Source organism: Primulina tabacum, chromosome 16 (assembly GCF_025594145.1).
Source record: "Primulina tabacum isolate GXHZ01 chromosome 16, ASM2559414v2, whole genome shotgun sequence".
Taxonomy (NCBI): domain Eukaryota; kingdom Viridiplantae; phylum Streptophyta; class Magnoliopsida; order Lamiales; family Gesneriaceae; genus Primulina; species Primulina tabacum.
Genome location: NC_134565.1, coordinates 36,903,855 through 36,924,878, shown reverse-complemented (window position 1 = coordinate 36,924,878; position 21,024 = coordinate 36,903,855). Strand labels below are relative to the sequence as shown.

At 34.3% G+C, this 21,024-nt stretch overlaps 1 protein-coding gene across 4 annotated transcripts; it reads right to left on the bottom strand.

Moving 5' to 3' along the window:
- Positions 1–1,473: 1,473 nt before the first annotated feature.
- On the bottom strand, positions 1,474–4,179 carry LOC142530134 (cyclin-dependent kinase inhibitor 3-like). 4 transcript variants are annotated; one of them, XM_075635923.1, is made up of 4 exons: positions 3,796–4,179; positions 3,400–3,459; positions 1,980–2,168; positions 1,474–1,854 (listed from the first exon to the last, which is right to left on the bottom strand). In XM_075635923.1, exons 1-4 carry the CDS (start codon positions 4,071–4,073, stop codon positions 1,785–1,787), a joined length of 597 nt encoding a protein of 198 aa, XP_075492038.1. In that variant the 5' UTR covers positions 4,074–4,179; the 3' UTR covers positions 1,474–1,784. The 4 variants fall into 4 exon arrangements, with proteins under 4 accessions (XP_075492038.1, XP_075492039.1, XP_075492040.1 ...); XM_075635924.1 differs by having other exon boundaries at positions 1,980–2,165; XM_075635925.1 differs by lacking the exon at positions 3,400–3,459 and having other exon boundaries at positions 3,796–4,178.
- Positions 4,180–21,024: the final 16,845 nt, after the last annotated feature.

Here is a 21,024-nt window from a genome sequence, read left to right as displayed (position 1 = left end):
TATTTAAAAAATGGAACAAAAATTTTAAGAGTAGGTCTCTTGTGAGACGGTCTCACGAATCTTTATCTGTGAGACGGATCAACCATATCGATATTCACATTAAAAAGTAATACTCTTAGCATAAAAAGTAATATTTTTTCATGGATGACCCAAATAAGATATCCGTCTTACAAAATACGACTCATGAGATCGTCTTACATAAGTTTTTGCCTTAATTAAAATTGATGCAACCGCCCTACGTCATACCACTAAACCAACTTTTAGTCGCCATTATACACATGAATTTCTATAACTAATATGGTGTTAATCTTAATGAATTTATGAGTTCATATTATATAGAATTTGATAGAATTTCGAGTCATTTAAATTATGTCGCTTTAAATCCAAATGTAACAAGATACTTAAATCTTGAATTTAGATTTATAATTTCATAATATATTCAAAGAATGAAATCAGAAATTCTTTGCAATAGATCAGACATTCAAAGAATGGTTAGGTGTAGTCTTAACCGTCATATAAAGTAGACAAGATACGTATATTTTGGAACCAATTTGTTTGGTGATGATGTCCCCGAAAGGGTAAGACGCGCGACTGCTTAGCACAAGTATTTTGTTTGTTGTTTGTGTCTAAAAGCCGCGCGTCTGAATCGGGAAAATAAATATTGGCTGGAAAAATAAATCTTATGGATAAAATAAGGATGTTTTCGTTGAATTTGAGGTTTACTGAAAACTAGCTAGGAGACCCCAATTATTAAAAATGAGTTATGTACAAGATTAGTCATTCCTTAGTAATGCAATCAACCATTATAATCAATTTATTTACTATATAGATAATTATATTCCATATTAAAATTTCATGCACAACTTCTCTACTTCCAAGTAAGACTTTAAATAGAAAATCAAAATAAATACGTCTAAACAGAAGCTCCTTTCTGTTTTCCACAACATTGAATAATCACCTAATTTTTCCCCACAAAACTCAAAATGATATTAAAATGTCAACAAAGGCAGCAGGGGGGTGGTGTTGCCAACGAGGCCCATCGTCGTTGATGGATATAATTTTTTATTTAAAAAAAAAATCAAAACATATATAATATGATCATTATAATTAATTTTTTATTTTAAAAAAATTGCATTCCAAAAGTAATGAATATAATGGTAGATGGATGGGTAGGGTGGTAGGAAGAGTCAAAGTCAAGACTAAGGGCCGACACTGTCGGCCTGCACCCACATATGCCATTACATGCCAAATCAATCCAAACTTTCATAATAATGCAATGAACCCAAATACTCATATACACATACATATTGAGTTCAGATTCCAAATTCAGAATCGAACTATTCTGTATTACAATTTGATTTCGTGTTTGTTAGGTTTGCTGGTGAAAGCACTAATCCTTAAACTTGGCAATCTGAATCTCCTTTGAAGCTACCAATGCATGTAAACACAATGGGAGGAAAGCAAAACATGACATGAAAATAAGTCAAGTGTCTGAATAAATATTGAAGTGACCGCCAAATGACAACTTCGTGACTTTATTGAGGCTTTTAAATAATACAATGCCTGAGAAATCAACCTCTAAAACTACTTGTAAATAGTTAAGTCACCAAACTAACAGCCCTACTATTCTACATTAAACTACACATCTTCAATGCATGTATCCAAAGGTTGCAGGATAGCTCTGCACAAATTAATCTTCATTCGGCCACTAACGATGGAGTATTCGAGAAATGCATCACTCTATACGATCTTCCCTCGGCACAAACCCACAATGCTATTTCTACTCAGGGGCTCACTTTCACCCATTCATAATGCCCCAGGACTGGTAACTCGTTCACAAAGTCGAAATTGTACCTGAAAAAGGTAGAGTGTAAATCCAAATATCCTCGGATCGGAGTTTAGAAAACATGGGAAATCAAATAACAAAGTTAGAAAAAAAGAAAAGTTTCAAGTATTTTCAGCAAAATGGAGTACAATACTTTTCCGTGAAAAGGCGCTGCAGTGCTTGCTCTTCATGGATGAAAAATTCCTCAAGTTCAAACGGTGTGGGGACATTCATAAAAAGGGGATTTGGGGGTCCCCTTCGATTAGAAGCACTTGAACCAGGGGCCGGGCCTGGGTTGGAACCCACTGTTGAACTGCAAGGGGTGCTTTCCCTTGTGTCTCTGCTGGAAAATGAATTTGTTTATGCCTTTTCCATACACATTCCAAATTAGGTAATGTACACAAAAACTCCACATGCAGCATTACTTTATAAAATTAGAAAGGGAAATGATTGATCTCGGATAACCGAAAAAAGAGTTTATTTGAGGCCTGAGGGCCAAATCAATGAAACATTTAATGAGGAAATCTTGCATAAATTACAATAAAATTCCAAATTTTTTTCATGTAGGGAGTGTGTGGGGTCACTTCTCCCAGCTCTGAGAATGGTACAAGAACAGCTTCCCCGAGTAATATTTGAAATCTTGGTGTGGCCCCATTAACAAAACGCATGCAGTCACAAATGAGGTTTCCAAGCCATTGATGCAGCTACAATCTAGTAAAAATCAAAGAGTATGTGATTATTTTAACCACTCATGTGCTCCTCATATTCCTTTCACATAAGCTTTTTACAGCAAAATTCTTCGAGGAAATAATGTTCCTAGTTAATGTCAGGTTTCATGTCAAGAAACAAATGTCACAGAAGATGTGCGGCGTAGAAAAGATTCACATTCTATTATCAGAATTTTCAGTAAAGTATAATACTGAATATATCATCATCATTGCACTGAAACCATACAAGAAAAAAAACAGGACCTCAAATGGATCAGATGTAACCAAGCAGAAACGAAGATACCTCTTAAAGAAAAAAAATTGAAATTTTATCCAAAAAATTTAAAATTGTAGCATTTTTGGGTCTCAGTTGGAAGGGTCTCAGTCATGTTTTTTAATGTTTTTGAAATTTTATTGTAGCATTTTTGGGTCTCAGTAATTTTTTTTTTTTAAAATGCAATTTTATCCAATAAATACGGGCCTCAATTATAGCTAATTGTCTGGTTCGGCGTAATAGTATAAGATATCAGGAATCAAATCAAAAAAAAAAATTTCTTTTCGATTTTGAGAAAATAACAACAATTTTTTTTTACAACAAACCTCGAACTATTATCTGAGAAAAAACAAATGAATTTGCGTGCAATTATAGTTCCCAAAAGACAAAGCCCCTGAAACTGAAAAATCAGATAAAAAGGAGCAAATAATTAATGCTGGTTAAAAAAACTAACAATATATAAATAAAACAAACAGTAACCAAACGGAGCTCAGAGGAGCACTTCAAAAGGCCAAAACAAAAGAATGCCATAATTTTTTGCTGCATGTGCAAAAAATTCCCAGAAAGAGTTCTATCAAAGAGAGGTAAAATACCTCCTAAAATTCCAAACGCCCAATACTGGTTTTTTCCACCAAAAATATGAAGAATACTTGCTGTAATTCCATGCATAATGTAAAGTGAGAGAATGCAATGAAAGGAAGTGAAGGAGCGAGCTCAGCGGAGTTGACCATTAAGAGGAGGACATAATATGCGAAGAATTTGAGGAAAAAAAATTGGTGTAGGCTCCAAATTCTTCAATGAAAAAAAATCAAAGAACTAGGATTAACATCTTAGTATTTCAACAGATTACACCAAAATTTCGGAGTAAAAAAAGTCACAAAAGATGCCCGCACGTTGATTCTGACACGCAAGAATGAAAATAACAAATTTTTCACAAAAAAAGAGGATGGAACATTTAATAATTAGAAAGGCCATGCGTACATATATACCTTTCCCTGACTTCCGTATCCAAAACGTTTTCCCCCAAAGAGGCCTCAACTTCAACCAAAGCTCCTCGTCCACAGCGACAGCTTCGCCGTAATTTCCGCGAAGTCTGCGACTTCTCGAGGCGTCGCGAGCGCAGCTCAAGGCAGCCCAAAGACGGAGCTGCACCGGTAGATTGAAGGCGGCGAAAGGCTAGGGTTTTGGATCGAGTTCGTACACCGAGAGAGGAATCCATAACGGGCACGTCAGTCGTGGCTTCCGCTTTCCTAATGTATTTCCCCATTATTAATGCTTAACACCTACGGAGACGGTCAGAGAATGGAGAAGTGAGAACGGTGTAGCAGGATCTGTGGGTTTCCTCACCAAATATAATATTTTTAAATTAATCCTGTTATTATACTAGTAGAATAAAAAAATAATTTATTATATGTTTTATTTTTTATTAATATTAAAATTTTATTTTTAAATAAACATAAATCTCGCTGAAATTGTTGTACCAAACATGTTTTTTTTTTCCTAAATGAAGCAACAAATCACAAAATAAGAATGTGTGTGTATGTGTGTGATAAATGTAAAGAAATGAATTAAAATCTATTATGGGATTTCGGATACTTGATTTTGCTCTTTGAACTACTCTAAATATATAAAAAATACTATATTTTTGAGTAATTACCATAAATTCTGTCATTGTTGATCTTTTCATGAAAAATGAATTATGATAACTTATTCATGTCATTTTATTTTATTTTTAAAAAAAAAACATAGTTCACCACCCATCATTAAATATGATTAGATATTTATTTTGACATACAAAATACCTATTTAGGAGTTCCAAATACTTAATTTGTCTCTTTGAATACTCCAAATGTGTAAGAAAATACTGGATCTTCGAGCAATCACCATAAATTCTGTAATTGTTAGTCTTTTCATTGAAAAATTGCATTAGGATGACTTATTCAAATTATCTAATTTTTGAAAAAACACAGATTTTCACTAATCATGGAATTAGAAAAATACTTATTTTGATCGATAAAATAACTATTTTGGGGTTCCAGATATTTTTGATTTGGCTCTCTGAATACTTCAAATATGTAAGAAAATACTTGAGTTTAACTAATATTAAGTGACTTTAGATGTGTCAATTGTGAAGTTAAAATGTGATAACTAAATTGGTACAAAGATTATCTAATTAAAGTCTACAAAAACACGATTTCACTCCCTAAATAATCATATCCAATTATTTAGGGATGTCAAAATATAGTTTAAAATTAATATTGAGTGGAACTAATGATAACATTCATGAACTAAAAAAATTTGATTCCTAAATTAATACAAATGAGGCATAATTTGAGTTCACAGATACTTGATTTTACACTTTAAGTACTCAAATTCGATTATTTGAGGATGTCAAAATACATAGTAATTTGAAGTTAATATTGAGTAAATTTTGATGATGAGATTTATGAATTAAAGATGTGGTACCTAAATTGGTACAAATAGTACCTAATTCGATATTACATATACTTGATTTTACTCAATTTTGATTATTTTGTCATATAAAAAATATTTCAAGTAATATTGGCTAACTTTAGATGTGTCATTTGTGAAGTTAAAATGTGATACCTAAATTGGTACAGATAGTATCTAATTAGAGTGTACCAATACTTTATTTTACTCCATAAATACTAAAATTCAATTAATTTTTTATGTCAAAATATATAGTTTGAAGGTAATATTGAGTTGTCTTTGATGAATGATATTCGTGAAGTAAAAATGTGATACCTAAATTAATACAAATTATATCTAATTCGAGTCACGAAATACTCGATTTTACCATCTAGAAAATCAAATTTGATTATTTGACGATGTCAAAAGATATAGTTTGAAGTTAATTATTTTTTATGGTGTTGAAGTAAAAATGTGATGCATAAATTGATAAAAGGATAACCTAATTCAAGTTACGAATATTTGACTTTACCTCATAAATACTCATATCCGATTATTTGGGATGTCAAATTAAACATTTTTAATGTCACATTTTTAGGTATCACATTTATAATTGATCACGGATGTCATTATCAAATAAGTAATATGTCACATTTTTAGGCATCATATTTTTACTTCACGAGTGTAAAAAGAATATAGTTTGAAGTTAATAGCTTTTTTTGGTGTCATTATCAAAGGCCACTCGATAATATCCATGGAGTTGAATCAGGCATTATAATTATTAAATTAAGCATCACATTTTTACTTCACGAATGTCATTATCAAATGTTACTCAACATTAATTCAAACTTTCATTTTGAAATCCTTAAATAATCGGATATACGTATTTAAGGGTAAAATAAACTATTTGTAACTCGAATTAGGTTTTCCTCATACCAATTCAGATATCACATTTTTATTTCACGAATGACACCATAGAAAATATTAATTTTAAACTATATTTTGTTTACATCATCAAATAATCAAATTTGAGTCTTTAAAGGGTACAATCAAGTATTTCGTGACTCGAATTAGGTATTATTTGTATTAATTTATGTATTACATTTTTACTTTACGAATATCATCATCAAAGACCACTCAATATTAATTTCAAACTATATATTTTGACATAAAAAATTAATTGGATTTTAGTATTTAGGGAGTAAAATCAATTATTGGTACATTAGAATTAGATACTATCTCACTAGAACAAAAGAGACTTTTCGCAAAGCGCAAAATAGCTTTATGCACGCTGCCGAATTTATGAATTTTAATATTATTAATAGCGCACGTATACCTGCACGCTGCAAATAATAGCATCAACAACGTGCTTTTATTGCGCGTTGTTGATATCACGCTGTAAAAAATCATTTTTGTTGTAGTGTCTGTACCAATTTAGGTGTCCAATTCAACTTCACAAATGACACATCAAAATCACTCAATATTACTTGAAAATATATTTTTTTATATGATAAAATAATCAAAATTGAGTCTTAAAAGAGTAAAATCAAGTATATGTATGATCGAATTAGGTACTATTTGTACCAATTTAGATACCACATCTTTGATTTATAAATCTCATAATTAAAAGTCACTCAATATTAACTTCAAATTATATATTTTGACATCATCAAATAATCGAATTCGAGTATTTAAAGGATAAAAACAAGTATGTGGATTTGAATTATGTTTTATTTGTATTAATTTATGTATCAAATTTTTACTTCGTGAATGTCTTTATCAAACTATAGTTTGAAATCCCCAAATAATTGGATATAAGTATTTAGGGAGTAAAATCATGTATTTGTAAATTCTAATTAGATACTATTTGTACCAATTTAGATATCACATTTTAACTTCACAGATGACGCCATCAAAAGTCACTTAATATTACTTGAAACTAAAGTATTTTCTTACACATTTGAATTATTCAAATAGCCAAATCAAATATTTGGAACTCCAAAATAGGTACTTTATCGTTCAAAATAAGTATTTTTTCTAATTCCATGATTAGTGAGAAACTGTGTTTTTTCAAAAATTAGATGATATGAATAAGTCATCCTAACGCAATTTCAATGAAAAGGCCAACAATTACAGAATTTATGGTGATTACTTGAAGATCCGGTATGTTCTTACACATTTGGAGTATTCAAAGAGCCAAATTAAACATTTGAAACTCCAAGATAGGTACTTTGTAGGTCAAAATAAATATATAATCTTATTTCATGATGAATTAATGGTGAACTATATTTAAAAAAAATGACACCAATAAGATATCATAATGCATTTTAAGTATTTACTCTTATTCCATGATAATTTAGGAATAAAATTTTTAAAAAATTATATTTTAGATGAAGAAGACATGTGTAATATTTGTGGATAAAATTATATATTTTTTTAAATAATATAAGGGCAAAATTATAACTTTGAGTTTGTGGAGAGTTAAAACTAAAATTATATCATTGTCAGGTGCTAAATCTTAAAAAATTATGGTTGTATATTGAATTTTAATTTAAAGATGTGCAGATGAATTTTTCAAAAATTTACCCGAATTTTTTTATTAATATTAAAATTTTTATTTTTTAATAAACATAAATCTCGCTTAAATTGTTGTACCAAACATGTTTTTTTTTTTCCTAAATGAAGCAACAAATCACAAAAATAAGAATGCGTGTGTGTGATAAATGTAAAGAAATGAATTAAAATTTAAATTTCAACTTAGCAAGTCTCTTATTTTGAATATTGAAAATGAGTACCAAACGTTAAATGGCCGGAAATGGCTGGCCTGAAATCCAATCAAATGTTTCATTTATGAATAATTATTATGTTCACAAAAAAATAAATAGTACATGAATTTCCATGATAAAAGATTCACTGATTATTTATTATCTTAATTTAAAATTAAGGCCCCTAATCATTGGTAAAAAGTATTCTCTGCTCAGAATTTCAAGAATATAATAATTGTTGTTGGTGTGTGTTCTTGGGGAATATTATATCTAACTTGCTGACGTCCAAACATAGCCATTAACGTAGCTACCAAATTTTGTTAAATATTTTCGTGAATAAAAGTAATTAACTTAGCTACCAAACGTAGCCATTAACTTAGCTACCAAACTAAATTATACAAAGAATAAAAGTAAGGTCGTGCTTAATCAATGTAGAAAATATTGATTTGGGCAGAAGTGCATTTCAAATGATAAATCTAACACAATTATTATTAAAATCCATAAAAAAAATTTTGTTAATTCAACCATGTCAAAAATATATATATATAAATATAAAAAAATCATACATTGATTTTAATAGAATCTTATAATTAAATCGATCACGAGACAAACGTATAACATACGAAGGAGCCCTCTGCAGCCGTGCAAAACAAAATTCCAAAAAAATATTCAGATTTGTACGAGCGACGAGTTAATGCATGCCATCATATCATATCTAAATATTAAATACGACCCCACCACCCCCACCCCCCCCACCCCCAGCTCTCTCTCTCTCTCTCTCTCTCAAATATTAAGTCGACAAAATAATCCCGTGTGCAATATTATTTATTTGAGCATTATATATTTAAATTATATGCATGTGTGTTCATTTTCCATCATTCGAATTTCACTGGTAAATATATATTTAATTACCGGCCCTTAATCTTTACATGCTTTTATACCTATCTCACTTTTTTCCCACGTTAAAACATTGAATTTTGATTTTAAATCTATTTTATTGTTTAGATTATTAATTTCAAATTCATGGACTCTTAACTTTTAATTTTTCCTTTGAAAGAAAGAAAGTATGTATCATTTTAAATACATTTTCCTAAATTAATTGCTCAGATGAATTACTTCAACAGAAACTGATTTCATGTTTTTTTTAATCATTTACTAACCCTGCAGGTTTTGTATAAACTAGGCTGTCGATTGGACATCCTGTGCCGTTGCTCAAGATCGTCCATCTCTTCATATTTTTCACAAAACTCGATATAATTAAAAGACCAGTCTCCAGTGATACATGCGGGCATGAATAAATATTTTTATTTATTATTAAATAGTTTTTTATACAAAGCACATGCCTCCTCGAAATTACATAGAACCTTGTAAATGAAAAAACATTTGTAGGACGATCAATTAATGTAATGGATCATATATATATATATATATATATATATATATGTGTGTGTGTGTGTGTGTGTGTGTGTGTGTGATTTAAAATATATTCGATTGTTTTGATTAAATATGAACAATTTTTAGAATGCAACATCAAATGCGGGGATATATGCTCGAATTTAACAAACCACCAGCAGGTGTGTATGGATGATACCTGTGTCGATGCCGCTGTGTGCCGCCTGGATTTGCCGGAAGCAGCCGTATATGTTGTCCTTGTCACGACAGGAAAAGAGCTAGTGATGGGGATCACTATTGCACTTGAAATTAATACAAAGAATGATTCAATTAATATTATTTTATCTATATAACATATATTAATAAAATTACAACTCAATAAATAAATCATATACATATCAAAATTATATTTTAATACATTTGAAAAAATAAAATAAAAAATTTAATTTATATTTAAATAAATTAAATTAAACGTCTTAAAAATTAAATTTATTAAACTTGCCAAAAAGTTCTAAATCAAGTGCATAAAAGTTGGTCATCGGAATCACCCAAAGTTTTGAGATAATGAACAAGGTTTTTTCATGATGAATATTTCTCATTTTATGACAAGAAGAAATTAAAGATGGTGATGAGGCTCACTGTTGCCTTTAGAGTATTTATTTATACCCCGACAACCAAAAAAGACTATGAAAACTTGTAATCCAAGAACAATATTATTTTTACGATCGACTTACGTAAATTTTATTATGAAAATTAATTTTGATAATTAAATAAATTTTAGTAATGCAAGAACTATATTTTACGTAAATTAACATGAATAGATCAAGACAAAAAAGAAATGAAGGGGTTGGTTTACAGTAAAAAAAAAAATACAGGGGTTGATTTATGGAAATATGCACCTAAAGCTTATAAATGTCACAATAGTAATTAATATATAACCACATATAAAATCGTGCATAACTTGTAGATTATTTGACACCGATGTCCTAATTTTGGGACGAGGTCCCATGTTGTAAAACCGGTTGTAAATAGAGTCATGCTAAATATATATACATTTAGATTGACATACGGGACATTTTTCCTTTACAATATTAATAGAGAATTAAAATAAAAGAGATCTAATTGAATTTAAATATACTTTTGTGATTTATACTTTAAATATATACCCAAAATTTTCCATGCAACCAAAACCTCTCTCAACTCATGCAAAAACAAAAATAATAAAATCAATCTTTTTGTAAAAATTTCACAAAAAAGTAGGTATTGGGTATGAATTTCAAAATTCAAACTCGAGGTATCTTACCAAAAAAAATTGATTCGCTTATTGACGGGCTTTATTTAATTTATGTCTTACTATAGGCAATAACTTTTATAATTACCCAAAATCTATACAATTTTTTCAGAAGAATTGAAAGTTCAAGAATGGATTCCTCTCTGAGATTTTCTTCGTTGTACTCCTCTTTCTTGTTGCTTCGTTGTCAATTGATGTAAGTTAACACACACAGACAAATACATACATATATATTTATATATATTTCATCCCTTGCTTTTTCTATTAAAAAAAACAATTAATCAAAGCGTGGAAATATTGGAAACTCGAGAAATCTTCTTATCTGATATCCATGAACTATATATACATATATATTTATATATAGTTCAAATATATTTAAACTATTTAATTAAAAAAATAGTTTAAATATATTAAATTTTATATTTTTTTGTGTGAATAAAAAAACAAGTTATTTTACTATTACAAAGAAGATGGAATAGAAAATATTTATTCGGTGATCATAAATGTCACCTATTCTTGAGACGAGTGGCCGAAACAAATACATTGTATATGCAAATATTAATCAAATACATGATGTTAGACAATTTAAGTGGTGATTATTTTTATTTGGGTGAGAAATTAAAAAGAGGTGTGCATCATAGTTTAATTTGGATAGAAAATTGAATAACAAGAGACGAAATGTGAGAACCCGAATTTTCAGCATTTCAGTAGCAATGCAAAATTTTCAGTAGAAGATAATATTTCAGAAGCTGGTACTTTTCCAGCATATTAGAATCCAGCAGTAGACAATAGATAAAATCCAGCAGCAGAAGAGCAAGGTTTCCAGCAGACAGTTACTGATTCAGCTTAAACTTGTAATTGAAACATTAACATGGAATAAAGGCTGTTAATAGCAGATTATGGTCATTAATAGGGAGGCTAAGAGTCAGAATTTGGCTTATAAATATCACCCTCAGATCTATGAAATTGTGGTTACACAAGTCTTGAGTTATCACTTGAAATTAGAGCTAAGAGAGTGCCTATTTTCGAGCTGTAAAATCCAGTAGCGAGGCAAGCAGATTTCCGGACTTCAACCGAAACACTTTTTAGCAAATTACCGTAAGTGGGCTTATGTTTAAGTATCTTGAAATCAATTTGTTAATTTCTGTTTTAAAGCACAGTTCTGAATGTTTAATTTCTGATATATGATTTTGAAGCACTGAAACTCCATAGTGAACTAATGGTAGGAATATATATTCTGAATATTTCTGAATTCTGATTCTGATTCTGATTCTAGCCTCACCCCTTAGAGGAGAGAACATATAGGGGACTGATATCAGTTTAGCCATGAAATTCACTAACGTGCTCAGTGCTTACTAATTCTGATTTCTGTTCTGAAACCTGTGATTTCTGAATTCTGATTTCTGTTATGAAAATAAGAGTTTTGTATATTATTGTATTACTGTTTCTGTTTAAAATGATTTCGAAAACTGGGAGTTATTCCTGCCCCTGCTTACTGAGTGACAATCATATCACTCACCCACCAAACCCATCTCAAATAAGAACGAGGAAGAAAAGTTATAAGAAGAAGAGCAGATTCAATTCTGGGGCTGGTGAAGAAGACCGTTGTTATCAGTTCTAGGTTATGTTTATTCCGCTGCATTTGTTAAGACGTTGTTATATTTGGTTTTACATTTCCGCTGTAAAACATTTGGCATTGAGTTTGTATCAGACATTGAAATATTCAGTATTTATGAATAAAAGACTGGTTTCTGAGTTCTGTACTTCTGAGGCTTGTTATTTTCGAATGTAAATTTGAGAGCAACGCCGGTGTCAACCAACCCACGTCCCGACGCGTGACATTGAAGTGGTATCAGAGCAAACCAGGTTTCATAATCTGGGGAGGAGGAACTAGAAATAATAAGTTCTAATAGACTTCTGAAAATAAATTCTGAAAAATTTACTGAAATAGACTACTAAAAATAAGCTACTGTAATAGAATACTGAAATGAGTAGGAAGAAAAAAAATCAGTAGACCAAAAACAGTAGATGACTGAAAAACAGTATCATCAAAACCAGTAGTCTGGAACCAGAACCAGCAGATAGAAATCAGTAGAGCTGAAGGCAGCAGACTGATTCTAATTGGTGCTGGGAAAACAGCAGACTTGATTGCAGTATCATCGGAATTGCAGTAGAGAGTGCATTCCAGCAGACACATGCAGTAGACCTTGCAAATGGCATGGAAGTTGAGGTGTATTTCGCGCAAACTTCAAACGGCCATAACTTTTGATCCAGAAGGAATTTTTACTATTAAAAGTATGTGTTGGAAAGCTCTCGACGAGGAGAACCTAACCTAGAACCAAACTTTTGTTCTAGCACCGCCGACGAACCCCAAAATCCTTCGTTTAGATAGTGATATCACAATTTCCGTAAAATTTTTCACATTTTTGAAACTTTGAGGAATTTTCATTTTCAAACGGCTTAGTAGAAAAATTTTGAGCTGTTTCTTCTATTAAATGCATAGACAGTACTGATCTTATTCATTCCAGTAATTGTCTATAACTCAACCTCTGCTATTGAGATTAATTCTGAACATTCACTTTCATGCTTTGGATGTAGAATATGGCTGATCAGGATAGCTATATTAAGAGCTTAGAGAGGAAGCTAGAAAAACTCAAGGAACATAATTATTGCTTAGAGCTGGACAAAGATGAATTACAGCGTAGAGCAGAATACTTGAGAAGTGATGTTCAACGTTATGCTCACTATCTGCAGGAGGCAGAAGCGAGGAATATGAAAGCTCAAGAAGAGTTTGAAACCTCCCAAGAGAATGTTGCAGAGTTCATCGAGTTACGTGATACATTAGTTGAGAAGATCCAAATACTCAAGGATCAAAATCACCAACTCGTGCACCAGCATAATCAGTATAGTGAACAGACTGATGCTCAGATTCAAGAGCTGCAGGATACTGTTGAAGTTCTTAGCGACCAGAATGCAGTTCTGCATGGTCATATTGAACATATGAAAACAGTGATAGCCAACCATCAAGACGAACCCGAGGAGGACCCCGAATAAGAAGCAGAAGTTGATGAGGATCCTATGGATTTGGGATTAGGAGAAGTGATAGATTAAAAATTCAGTAGTAACTTTTTGTAATAGCACTTATTCTATTTGCATTTTGTTAGCACTTTCAAAGGTTATTTGTAATTGCACTTTCTTGGGAAATTAATAAAAAATTATTTTTATCCATTAGTTTCATATTTAATTTTTGGAGCAATTACTCGATCATTGTGATTTCTTTGTTTAGTTCCTTTTCTGCCATCAATCTTAGAACTTAGAACTTTCATATTTTTAGGAAATGGACGGGAGACCTGTGAGAAACAATCATAACCCTCGTTACAATAACCGCAACAATAACTGCAATGATGAAGATACACAAAAACCATCACAACCACCACCAGTAGTTGGCCTCAGTCAGGCGGATCTGATGTCAATAGCCACGATTGTGGCAACAACGCTACAAGGGTTTGTCAACCCTAATGTTAACCACCCACCGCCGCCACCTCCAGCTCAGAATGGGACTAAGCAGCATTATGAGTCCCCCCGAAGAGCAAGAGTCCCTAATTTCGACAGAAGCTCCGATCCTGAGGTCGGACAGAATTGGATGAAGGAGGTGGAGAATCATCTTCGACTACTTGAGGTTCCACAAGGGATCAAGTTAGATGTGATTACACCTTTTCTTGTGGATAAAGCAGCCAAATGGTGGGAAGGAGTCTCACCAGCTATGGTAAGGGCGGGACCTATCACTTGGCAAAGGTTCCGAGAGGCATTTCTGAAGCAGTACTACCCAACAGCAGTTCGAGTGCAGAAGCTGTCAGAATTTGAAAGCTTGGTTCAAGAACCAAACATGACAGTGGTGGAGTATTCATCCAAGTTCCACTCATTGGGAACTTACTCCCCAACCATCATGGGAGACGAGGCCTTGAAGATGCATCGCTTCAAGAAGGGATTGAACAGCCGTATTCAATCTGCCCTTGCCGTCATCGAGCCCAACAATTTTGATGAATTGATGGGAGCCGCCATCAGGGCTGAGAATGACATTAAGAGGCGTGAAGGTGAGAACAAACTCAAACGTCCTCAGTCAAGCCAGTACCAACCGGGCCAGCAATTCAAGAGGCCTAGGTTTTCAAATAACCAATTTACCAGTGCTCCATCCAAAGGAACCACTTTTTCTCAACTAAGCAAAGAAGGAGTCAAGTGTCAAACTTGCGGATTCACACACACTGGTAAATGTCGTAGGAATTCTGGAGCTTGTTTCCGTTGTGGAAAGATGGACCATCGCATTGCTCAATGTCATCTTCCAGATCCAAGGAACGGACCAGCAGGAGGAACAACTCCAAACAAGCCCAAGAAGAACCAGCCAAATGCTCGAGTTTATGCTATCACTCAATAAGAGGCTGACAACTCAAATGATGTCGTAGCTGGTACCATTCTAATCAATAATATACCTGCTTATGTGTTATTTGATTGTGGTGCTACGCATTTATTCATGTCTAAGAGATTTGCAAAGAAGTTAGGAACTAAGCCTGATAACTTAGAAGAACCATATAGAATAGCAACTCCTGCAAATCGAATTTTAGAAACTCGCACTCTATATCGGGATATTAGTATTCTCATAGAAGATCAGAATTTCAAGGCAAACCTGATTCAACTAAACATGGTGGAATTCGATGTAATTCTTGGAATGGATTGGTTAGCCAAGAATCACGCTTTAGTAGACTGTCATGGAAAGACGGTAACCATCCAAGCTTCACACCAAGAGAAAATTTTATTTCATGGCAAGACAAAAGAACGAAAGACTCTTCTTTTTGCTTCTCAAACTTGGAAAGCCATGAAAAGTGGAGAAGAAGTTTACATAGCTATGTTAAGCGAGGTAAAGAAATAAACCACATTACACTAGAAGAGATTCCGGTAGTACAAGAATTTCCGGATGTCTTTCCTGAAGAACTCCCTGGCGAACTTCCCGACCGCGAAGTGGAATTTGAGATTAATTTAGTGCCCAATGCTACACCAATCTCAAAAGCACCATACCGAATGGCTCCAGCAGAGTTGAAAGAACTCAAAGAGCAACTTCAAGAGTTGTTGGATAAGAAGCAGATCCGACCAAGCGCATCTCCGTGGGGAGCCCCTGTCCTATTTGTTAAGAAGAAGGACGGAAGCATGAGATTATGTATCGACTACAGAAAACTGAATAAGATCACAATCAAGAATAAATACCCACTTCCAAGGATAGATGACCTGTTTGACCAACTCATGGGAGCTACAGTCTTTTCTAAGCTCGACTTAAGGTCAGGCTACCACAAACTCAAGGTCAAAACAGACGATATTTTGAAGACAGCCTTCAGAACAAGGCATGGACACTATGAGTTCACAGTGATGCCGTTCGGGTTAACAAACGCTCCGGCAGTATTCATGGATCTCATGAACAGAGTGTTCAAGCCATTTCTTGACAAGTTTGTTGTGGTATTCATCGACGATATTCTAGTATGCTCGTCAAGCGAGGAAGACCATAAAGAACATGTAAGGACCGTGTATCGTATTATCGTAAATCTTATGTTGATTATCGATAATTTATGAAATTGTTATGTGATTATGCATATGAGGTATATCATGACAATGGAAAATGAGGAAATAAGTGTTAATAATGAAATATCGTACCAGATATTGATTAATTAACAGAATTGAAGTAGTAAGAGCTCGAGTGAAGAAGTCGGACGTCAAGACAATACAAGACTAATATTTTGGACAGAACATCTGGCGCCCGAGCGATAGAAGATGACCGCCCGAGCGCCAGTGCACCACAAGGTGAGTAATTGTACAGAACGTGTGGCGCCCGAACGGTAGAAGATGACCGCCCGAGCGCCAGTGTAGAATATGTTAGTGCTCGGACAGAACGTTCCGAGCCCGGGCAGTAGTTTTTGACCGCCCGAGCGTGGTGCAATTGACACTCAGGGACAGAATGTCTCGCGCTCGGGCGCGAGAATTCTACCGGCGAGCTCGACAACGGTGTGGATAAGAATGAGATTTTGTTCATTTCTTCTTCACTTTCCTCGCTGCCACTTCTAGAGAATACGAAAGAAGTTAATTTATTTTGTACGAATCGACTTCGAAACGCTGTCCAAACGCGAAACAAATTATATATTCGGAATCTTCGCGTCGAGAGCTTCCTTTTGAGGTAAATTTTTCTAGTTTCAGCAGCTCTAAATATGAAAGTGCTGGAATAGCATGTATTTGAAGTCGAGATTCATGTATGTGGTAGAATAACCGACAAGAAACTCATATTCGAAGTCGGAATTGAATTATGTTATGATTTTGATTTGATATGAATTTTCAAAGTTTCAAAAGATATTTGGAACTTATATTATTGATTTTGGATCATGTTATTGATTGAAATGAATATTTTATTGATGTAGATAACTTATTATACTGATATCTTCAAGCTACATCAACTGGAACGAAGAATTGAGGTATGTTGCGACCGGTTAACATACGACAGGTATCTGTATTATGTGATATATGTTGGATTGGTTTGATTGATTGGAATGAGAATACATGTCTATATGCCTTATTTGTTGAGTTTATGTGGCATACATGACATTGTGATTTGAATATCGATGTATAAAATAAATGTTTTGTTAACACACATCGTTTGATGCATACATCGATACATGACATGCACGTTGAGCTATGATCCTTGGATACCCTGATATGATTTGATTGGATTCTGGGGTTTGTGAACACAATGCTATGTTTGGTATTACATGACCTTTAAAACATTGACATTTGTGGCCCCGATGATTGATTGAGATATGGGATTTGATGACGCTTTGTCAACGTTATCATACGAGTATCCCTGATTGAGGCCGGTGTGCCAGCTCGAGCATTGATTTGGTAGCGATTCGTTTGATTCTGACATGTGCTCAGTGGATGGACATTTGACCTGATACCTCCACGACATACATGCATTGCATATCATATATCATTGTTTAGATACTTGTGGTATATATGATGGTTGTTCCATACGGAGCTTTGCTCACCGCCAAGGGGGGCTGTTGTTGTCTTTTTGTGTGGACAATGGCAGGTACTCCAGGATATCAGGAGGCCGGAGAGGGTACTTCTGGAGGGAGTCACAGTTTGGGCTGAGGTTTTATGTTTTGTTCCCAGTATAAATATATATATATATACCGGGGCATGTCCCGAGGATATGAGTTGTTTGTATATGATTGGATTTGATTATGTGTTGGCAAGTTTTATGATGTGAGATGAAATATTATTTTTAGTATTCAAATTATAGAAGAAATATTTTGGGCTCATTGTAAAGAAAATTTAAACTCGTTTTCGGCTGTAATTAATTAATTAACCCTAATCAGATTGTGTTGTAATAACGATTAGGAGCTAAGGGCCCCACACAGAGTGGTATCAGAGCATAGCTGGGAATGCTCGATTGAGTCTTGTGTACACTTGAATAGGCACAAATGAATTGTGCGCATGTGTTTGACTTATTTGTATTACTTGCTCCTACTTGATTTAGTTTGAGTAAGTTATTGATGAGATTGATGATATGATATGATGATGATGCGAAATTGATATTGATTTGTGATATTCATCATTGATTTGTAGATGGATCCCACAAATGAAACTGCGAGTAGCAGTACTAAGATGATAGTTGGACAGTTTGAAGGATTGTCCATGGATGTAGTGATGGCTCGATTCCAGGATCTGAAACCACCGAGGTTCTTTGGCACTGAGAGTGATGAAAGAGCAGAGGCCTGGTTAAAAGATATTGAGCACTTATTTAATATTGTTGAATATTCCAAGGCTCGAAGACTGAAACTTGCTCTCTATCAGTTGAAAGACCGAGCAAAATCTTGGTGGGAAGCCGCTGAAATTGGATTGAAAGAGATCAGGATTGAAGTCACATGGGATGTGTTCAAGGCCCAATTTCTGGAGCAGTATTCCCCTCCATCTTATTATATTGTCCAAGAGAATGAATTCAATAGTCTGCAGCAGAGAACGATGACTGTTGCAGAATATGCTTCGAAGTTTTCTATGCTGTTGAAATATGCACCTCACGTAGCTGCGAATGCAAAAGCAAAATATAATAGGTTTGTGAATGGATTGCATCTTGCTTTATATACTTTTGTTGTTTCTAGTTTGCCTACCAGCTACGCAGAGGCAGTTGAACGAGCCAAGGCAGCCGAGGCTGGACTTAGGCGAGGAGGTCCACAGTATACTCCTCCACCTCCAGTGTCAGCTCAGCAGCCTACATTGCGCCCGAGAGGTAAAAAGTTCAAGAATATTGGTACTGTTTCTTCGTCTTCTTCAAGTTCTAGTGGATCCCAGCGAGGGAGTCCTGTGATTGCTCCTTATTGTAGCCTTGTGGGGGTAAACATACTATCGAGCAGTGTCGAGGTATGTTTGGCACTTCTTATCAGTGTGGGCAGGAAGGCCATTTCTCTCGAGTATGTCCGAACAGGGGTACGACTTCTTCTCAACCCCAGCCAGGATTTAGAGGTGGCCCCAGTATGATGAGACCTGTTGTTCCTGTTCCCTCCTTCCGGCAGTCGAGTGTTCCATGATATCGAGAACCGAGTGGTCAGACTGCTCAAGTCCCTTCTCAAGTAAGAGTGTATGCTATGACTGAGGATCAGGCTAAAGAAGCTCCTGGTGGTGTGATTGCAGGTATTTGCATGCTTTGCGATTATCCTGCACGTGTTTTATTTGATACAGAAGCATCTCATTCATTCATATCTCATGCATTTGTTGCATCTCACGGTATTGAGCGTACCCCATTGTATGATACATTATCGATAGCTACGCCAGCAGGAAAGATTATTTTATCTGAGCAAGTTGTGCATAATTGTGTATTGTTATATGAGAACAATGTGATATTTCTGAATTTGATTGTCCTTCCAATGCACGACTTTGATTATATTGTTGGCATGGATATCTTGACGACAAATCGAGCTATTGTTGATTGTTTTCATGGAGTGGTTCGATTTCGACCGATTGGTGGACCCAAGTGAAATTTTTATGGCAAAGGTTCCCAAGCCAAAATTCCATTGGTATCATCTTTGGAAATGTCTCGACTTTTGACTAGCGGGGATGAGGGTTATCTTATCTAAGCTATTAATGTCTCAAAGAAAGAGCTTTCTTTATCTGATAATCCTGTTGCGAAAGAATTCCCGGATGTATTTCACGATGAGATTCCTGATTTTTCTCCTCATCGAGAAGTTGAGTTTAGTATTGATCTTGTACCGAGAACTGCGCCTATTTCTAAAGCTCCTTATCGTATGACACCATTGGAATTGAAAGAATTGAAAGAACAATTACAGGATCTTCTCGATAAGGGATATATTCGACCGAGTGTGTCACCTTGGGGAGCTCCAGTTTTATTTGTTCGAAAGAAAGATGGTACTATGCGAATGTGTATCGATTATAGCCAATTGAATCGGGCTACTGTGAAAAACAAGTACCCACTTCTTCGTATTGATGACTTATTTGATCAGCTTCAGGGTACTTCTGTTTACTCTAAGATTGATCTTCGTTCTGGTTATCATCAAGTACGAGTTCGAGATGAAGATGTGCCCAAAACTGCTTTTCGTACGAGGTATGGCCACTATGAGTTTTTGGTTATGTCTTTTGGTCTCACGAATGCTCCTCCTGTCTTTATGGATCTAATGAATCACGTCTTTCGAGATTATGTTGACCGATTCGTTATTGTATTTATTGATGATATTCTTGTATATTCGAAATCGAAAAAGGAGCATACTGAACATCTGAGACTGGTGCTTCAAACCCTTCGTACTAGTCATTTATATGCTAAATTGTCCAAATGTGAATTCTGGATGGACAAAGTGATATTTTTGGGCCACATCATTTCGAGACATGGCATATCTGTTGATCCTGCGAAGGTCGAAGCTGTATTGAATTGGCCAAGACCTACGAATATTCCTGAGATCCGTAGCTTCATGGGTTTAGCTGGATATTATCGTCGTTTTATTGAAGGATTTTCGAAAATAGCTAAACCTATTACTCAACTGACACAGAAGAATCAGCGATTCATTTGGTCAGATGAATGTGAAGCTAGTTTTCTTGAATTGAAGATGAGATTGACCACAGCACCTGTGCTTAATATTCCCTCAGGTACCGGAGGATTTGTTGTGTGCACAGATGCATCTGGTAAATGTTTGAGCTATGTTCTGATGCAACATGGCAAAGTGATTGCTTATGCGTCTCGTCAATTGAAATCTCATGAAACACGTTATCATATTCATGATCTTGAATTGGCCGCCATTGTG

Coding starts and splice junctions, on each gene's coding strand:
- LOC142530134 (XM_075635923.1), bottom strand. CDS start 4,073: ATGGGGAAATACATTAGGAAAGCGGAAGCCACGACTGACGTGCCCGTT. Junction 3,460..3,795: donor GATACGGAAGTCAGGGAAAG/GTATATATGTAC, acceptor ATGGAATTACAG/CAAGTATTCTTCATATTTTT. Junction 1,855..1,979: donor CAGCGCCTTTTCACGGAAAA/GTATTGTACTCC, acceptor TACCTTTTTCAG/GTACAATTTCGACTTTGTGA.